Source organism: Fimicolochytrium jonesii, assembly GCF_025526975.1.
Source record: "Fimicolochytrium jonesii strain JEL569 chromosome Unknown EV422scaffold_10, whole genome shotgun sequence".
In the NCBI taxonomy this organism is placed as follows: domain Eukaryota; kingdom Fungi; phylum Chytridiomycota; class Chytridiomycetes; order Spizellomycetales; family Powellomycetaceae; genus Fimicolochytrium; species Fimicolochytrium jonesii.
Window position 1 is genome coordinate 165960 of NW_026515677.1, and position 6711 is coordinate 172670.

At 55.7% G+C, this 6711-nt stretch overlaps 2 protein-coding genes across 2 annotated transcripts; one reads left to right on the top strand and one right to left on the bottom strand.

Moving 5' to 3' along the window:
• Window positions 1-570: 570 nt before the first annotated feature.
• On the top strand, window positions 571-1507 carry EV422DRAFT_482714 (zinc finger CCCH domain-containing protein; the record flags this gene model as incomplete). Its single annotated transcript, XM_053067329.1, has 3 exons — window positions 571-799; window positions 1166-1401; window positions 1466-1507. Coding segments are annotated over 3 exons (507 nt in total), but the record flags the coding sequence as incomplete, so codon positions are not given.
• A 531-nt stretch (window positions 1508-2038) lies between these two features.
• On the bottom strand, window positions 2039-4470 carry EV422DRAFT_506003 (lysophospholipase catalytic domain-containing protein; the record flags this gene model as incomplete). The annotated part of the gene is made up of 4 exons (XM_053068529.1): window positions 2039-3029; window positions 3126-3259; window positions 3340-3853; window positions 3956-4470. The coding sequence occupies 4 exons, from the start codon at window positions 4468-4470 to the stop codon at window positions 2039-2041; spliced, it is 2154 nt and encodes a 717-aa protein (XP_052925864.1).
• Between the last annotated feature and the right edge of the window lie 2241 nt (window positions 4471-6711).

Below are 6711 nucleotides of genomic sequence, written 5' to 3' on the forward strand. Positions count from 1 at the left end.
CGCCCACATCCGCTTACATACATGACTGAGCATTGCTGACTAATGGTGGCACAGTCACGTAGTTCGCTGGAGTGTCGCCCATTCTCGCCCATTCATTCAACCCATGAAGAGCGGACGATCTGGTTTGAAAAGCTCGCTCATCACCACGAACATAAAAGCCCAAACAACCCGCGCCTGACGTTGAACGAACCGTTTCACTCCTGCTGGACACGCCCCAGTCCTTGAGTTTCCCTTGGTTTGCTCCTGCAACAGCCTCCGCCAAAGTCCTTCTCGGTGGTTGCAACAGACTGGACAAACGACACAAACCCGCTTGCAATCGTGCCCACAATGACGGCAACTCTCGCCGTCGAAGCCCCACCGGCGGCCTCAGCATCTATGAAAAGTGCCGCCACACCGCACCCATTCACGACGTTCATCACCCTCCCTCCCGACATCATCTTCGATTTCGAACCCTTCTTAAAATCCGACCTCAACCTCGACATCTCCCGCCCGACAACCTCAACCTCCTCCGACGTCTGCAAATTCTTCACGAAAGGCTACTGCCACAAAGGCGCGAGCTGCCAATTCCGCCACGCGCGAAACGAGAAACGGGTCGTGTGCAAGCATTGGCTGCGCGGGTTGTGCAAGAAGGGCGACTTGTGCGAGTACCTACATGAGTATAATCTGAAGAAGATGGATGAGTGTAGATTCTATGCTCAGTATGGGGAGTGCTCGAATCCCGAGTGTGTGTATTTGCATGTCGATCCCGAGACGAAGGTGAAGGATTGTCCGTTTTATCAGTCGGGGTTCTGTAAATTGGGTATGTACCTTGAGCGAGGCATGACCGAGCGTAGAATGGGTTTGGTTCGGTCTGGGAGACCGAGTGTAGCGTTGCGGAGCGAGTCCAATGTAATACGAACGAAGCGAGCCACATTGCGCCAAAGGCGCAATACTCTTTTCACCACGTTTCTTAGCGAGCCTCAGCTAGCGTTAGATCTTTTGCGAGCGAAGCGAGCACCACATTGCGCCAAAGGCGCCATGCTCCCTTCACCCACGTGGTTGGTTGATTAGCGGTTGATGGTTGACGTTCGATGATTGATGGTCGATGGTCGATGGTTGATAATTGAGGGGTTGACCGTCACTGCTTTTCACATGGAATCCCTTGCTAACAACTAATTCTTCCCAGGTCCATCATGCAAAGGGAAACATACCCGCAAAGCCATCTGCCAAAACTACCTAACAGGCTTCTGTCCCAAAGGGCCCGAATGTAACCTTGGCCATCCAAAATTTGACCCGCCAAACTACAACACAGCAGACGACGGGCGAGCACAAAACGCAGATCCGGCTCAACAGACGAACGGCGGTACGGCTGGTGATGGGAATCGTCCGTATAGGCCGCTGGATCAGGTTACTTGCTTCAAGGTAGGTGTTGCATATCGGGTGTATTTCGGAAATGATCGGCACCCTGACTTTTTACTCCTTATAGTGTGGCGACAAAGGGCATTACGCCAACCATTGCCCCAAACGACGAAAGTTCGAACATGAGGACGGGCAACCGATACCGACCGTGTCTTGAGCGCACCCCTTTGTCCATGCTTCCGAACCCACTCAACATCCATTATTCGCGTGGAAACTCCTCCTTCTTGGGAGCTCCCATGTAATGTACGAAGGGCGTACAGCTCGCATTTTTGGGTCCCTTCATAGCACCTCATCGTATTTATGCTCCTCGAATATATGCTTAGCTTCGCGAACTCGATAGTGCTGAGATCATTGTATATAACACTTAAATAACAATCGCTTCCATGCTTTTCATGGAGTAGAACGTCACAGAAATCATACAAATGTCTTTCATATGACTATTTTCAAAACTTGTTCGCCGTTTTGCATGGCGAATGATGAACTTGTAAAAGGTACGGGCCACTGACACACATACAAACGCAGAGGCCGCCCTCCAAATACCCGACTTTCCCAAAAAGCGATGACGGGGCTGGGTATCCAATCTCAGACCCCCCAAAAACAAGCAATCAAAAAGCACGGGAAGGAAAACCTCACTCCCTCCCTATCCAGCAAACCCATAAACCAACCCCAACACAACCCCCACCCCTACCCCCCACCCCCTCACCACCTTCCCCCTACTTCCCGCACTCGGGCTTGCCGAATCCACCGGAATCACCGGCGCCGGGCCCTGCCCATTATAGTTCCTCGTCACCGGCGTGCCCACCCCTCCGACCTCACCCACCATACTCCCGTCCCAGCACCAATCCCTCAAGCACTGCACGCACACGGCCGGTGTCGGGATGCTCCCGTTGCGGTATAGTGGCGCGGTCAGGATGCAGGCGACGCAGGTCCTGGCATCCGTCGCATTAGCCTCCTTCACCCACCCGCCGTTGCTCCGATCCGCCATGGCCGCGGCCCCGTTCGCGAAATACCCGCGGACCTCCTCAAACGTATACTCCATCTTGAACGTCGAGTCGTTCGTCGGGGCCGTCGCGAACCTGTTCGGGATGTACACGACCATCGGGCCGTTGTACCCCGCGGGGCCGCCGCCGGTGTTGCGGGCGAGGCCGGCGCACCCGAACGCGGTGACTTTCTGGTGGATGCGCTGCGCGACGACGGCCTCGGGGGTGAAGGGCACGGGCGGGAAGCGGTGCGCGAGGCCCTTCCAGGCGGCGTACTGCGCGGCGATGACCAGCGACGTGCCGTTGGGGTACCCCGCGACGTCGTTGCTGGAGTCCACGGCGAGGATCACGTCGTTTGCTCGTGACGCCTGGAGGAGCGGCCAGAGGGGCACGTTCTGACCTGCTTCGCCGCCGTCGACGAGTTCCACCGTGTACGGATCCGCGATCGAGGCGTTGACGGTGGTGAGGTTGTGGAAGGGGTTGGGGATCAGGGCGGTGTCGCGGCCGGTGGTGGCGATGAGGGTGGCGAGCGGGGAGAGGAGGGAGTGGGAGGTGATGAGGGAGTCGATGGCGAGGTTGAAGAGGGAGGAGGAGGTGCCGATGATGTAGGAGGTTTGGTCGAAGTTGAGGACGCAGGGTTGGGTGCTTGGGCTGGGTGAGGGGGGGAGACAAGCGGGGTTAGGGAACGTAGTTTAGTCGCGGACCCGGATGGAGTATTCAGAGCTCAAAACTGGTTGGCCCGCATACCTTCTCGCACCGCCGTGGGGAGGAGGAGGCTGCGTAGCGACGCCACTGTCGAGGAACGTCCCCAAGTAGCGAGTCTTGATGTACGAGTTCACAGGGACATTGGACGATCCCGTCTCGAACGGTGTACTCTCCCACTGAAAAAGGACAAACTGTCAACATTGCGCCGTCCCATTCGTTTTCAAAACCACCAATCAAACCGTTCTTCCCAACTCACAACATTCGCCATAACAGTAACCCTCTCCTCGCCCTCGGTCCTCTGCACAGTCGCCACAATCGGCAACGGCACACTCGCATTCATCAATGCCGGAATCCTCGCCACCTGGCTCCACCGTGGGGTATACCCTTTCTTCCCGCCCGAACTCGCCCCCACATTCGGCGGCAGATACTCCGCCAACAGCCTCGCCCACAGATCCGTGATGCTGACTTCAAACCCCGCATCGCGCTTCATCTTCACATCCTCCACATAGTCCGCCCACGCGTCCACATTGCCCGGGACGTTGCTGATGCCCTGGCCCGCGGGTTCGAGGGGGGACGCGGAGGGGTTCCAATTGGCGTAGAAGGTGGGGAGGGTGAGGGGTGGGAAGCCGTTTGTGTAGAGCGTGCCGAGGAGCCAGGAGCCGCCAGAGAGGCCGGAGATGTAGGTCGCGAGCTGGAGGATGCCGCCGTGTGGGGTGGAGGGGACGCGGGCGTCGAAGGTGGCGAGGATGGAGGCGCCGCTCATCATCGCTCTGTAGGACACCGCCGCGTGTTAGCTACCCCAGCATCCTGTTGCTGTAACGGTGCACGAAACACCCCTCTTGGTGCTATTCTCCTCTGTGGTCGAGGCTCACCTGTAACCGCCCCCACTGGCAGCAATGGCGACTCTCGGCCACCTCCCGCCAGCAGGCAGCGTCATCTTGTCCAACCCGGCACTTTCCAAATACGCCTCCCACGCGCTGGGCACAACCCGATCCCTCCCCGCAACCCAATCCGCCTCCTCCGGCGCCAGCCCGCCCACATCAGCTCCCGTTCTAATAAGCGCCGCGGACCCATTCGCGGGGCACGGGCCCAAGATCGGGACGTAGGACGATGGGAACGACAGATTCGCGACCTCGGGTGGTGTCGGCGGAGGCAGCTGCTGCTGGTCCTGCCGGGACGCGAGCGTGCTGGGTCGGGCAGCGGCTTTGAGTTCGTGGAGGATTTCGCGGAGGATGCGGTGGTGAGGGTTGTGGCAGATGGAGAGGGTGTGAGCGGGGCAGATGGCGATTAACGGGGATGATGGGGGGGATGTGAAAAGAGATGACTTGCCAGTACCTGGCAATATGAGCAGGGCCAGGATGGCTAGGGTGGTTGGGGAGGGCATCATGTTGCGTAATGCGGGTGATGCTACTGCTCGTAGACACCCACACGCTGGATATATGCAGTACGAGCCAGAAACGAAAGGAACAAAACTTGATTGGGAGGGCTCTGGATTTGCAGAAATCGAAAAAAAAAAGGTTCAGGAAAGGAAAGAACGGCGCGCAGTATCAGTGTTTTTGCGTGGGATGGACGGAGAACGGTCTCGACGCGTAACGCGGGAACCAGTTCTGCGCAAAGAATCCCCCTCACACACAACTGCGCCCACGTGCACAGTAGGGAAACGGCGTGGAAAGCGCAAACCCAGAGCAGTGCAGATGCGCTACTTGGTACTCACCACCAGCGAGCCAACACTTGTGATTTGCTATAAGCAGCGCAGTAGCCAATTCTCGATCGATATGAGGTTTTCAAGTCCAAAAAAAAGCGTCTGTGGTCAAGGAAGCTGGGCGGGCTCGCCCAGTCGTGCCACCCTATATATACTCAGTTGTCGAGAGGAGGCAAGATCGAGGGGTGCTGAACAGAGACATGCATGTACTGTAGCTCAGCTGAGCATTTCGAGGAGGCAGGCAGTAATAATCTTTTGTGAGAACTGCGCGTCTTTTCCCCCCCGGTCTCCTTTTGACCTCCGATTTTCGGTCACAAGCACGGGGAGATGCGACGAGTTGCGGGATTTGCACAACAAGTTGGGAGAGTGATTTGTGTGGTGGAAGGCTCGGAAGCTGCTGTGGATCATATCATTTCGCCACACACCGTACGTACGCGGTCGAAAGCCTCATTGTAACGACGTCCAAGGGTCTTGCTGTTCCGTCGCGCGTCACCCGGTCGGTGCATAATGCTGTGTGGGACGGTTTGTCACACGTCCCCCAGAGAGGCGTTATTGAAGACCTCTTTCATTACGGGCGGGGAGACCGGGACCATGATTTCGTCGGGAATTTTAAAAGCTGCTTTCGCGATTGACATCATTGCTGAACCTGATGCCTGTGCGAATCGATCGGGTTAGCTTTATGTGTTTCGAGAAAGATGGAGTTAGCTTATACTTGTCCTTTCCTTCAATCATGGGTCAAATGAAAGCTGGACTGAACGGGGCTTGTGTTGTGTGCAGACAATCAGGGGCAAGGAGTAGGCGATTGTACCCTATATTTAGGAGGTTGGCGGGGAACTTAAGGAGGAAAAGCACAAAATGAGGTCACTCACACTGTCAATCTAGACTTTCCCACTGTCGAAATAGGGACGCGCCTCCTTATGTCATCTTCCGCGCGCCCCAAACGCGTCGCACCAGCTTCCGAACTCCCCCGGGCATCTCCTGCAGGACGTTCGAAGGGGAACGATATGTCTGAAAATATTTCTGCAGGAGACTGAACGGGGACCGGCTCCCTGGGATGGAAGATTGAATTGTTATTGAATCTAGCTGTGAACAAAGAAAACCGATAGATCTCTGCAATTTACCAAAGGTTAAGAATCAAGGCAATATCAGGGTGTCCGTCACTGCCTTGTAACCGAAAGGCTCTCAAGGGTTGTCCCATAAACGCTCCTGCAAAACCAGGAGAGAACCCCATGCTCAACCAGAACGGCTGAAAGATCCGAGGTAAATCACGATGTCTGGTCCCCCATGCGTCTCCCTGATCCTAATTCGAACTTCATCGTCGCCCTTTCCCAGCTTCCATTCCGGCCCTCGGTCTTTGTGCGATGGCGTAGTAAGTCTACTACGTCTCATGCACGCGATTGAAAGGGAAATAGGTGTACATCTGCTGCAGGAGATCAAAGGAGCATCGTACCATGCTTGAGATGACATCGGAGGGGCAAGGCAGTGCCTACAGGCAGGAAATCCCACGCTTTGGGATCACAGGAAGGGACGTGAGGTGGGGGCGGAACATTTCTGTGACCTCAAAAGGTACTAACGGGGACTCCCATAATGTGGAATAACAGAGTTCAGTGCACACAGAATCTCTCCTAAAATCAGATTGTTGCGGGCTGCGTTGGGTAACTCTCGAATCAATGCTGACATAAGCCGCGTGCTGGACGCGTTGGGGGAAATGCAGCAGTTTGTACCGTGCACTTGAGAAAAAGACGGTGGGCGGAAGGACCTTTCGGCAGGTGTACATTAACAGTGAAATTGCATTTTAAAGTATGTACATGTACACATACTCGCAGAATCTACAGATTCTTTTCTATTCCACACGACATCACCCAACCCCAGACCAAAAACGTCTCGTCCCAAAAGTCCCCTCACCACATCACATCCTCTCAGCGG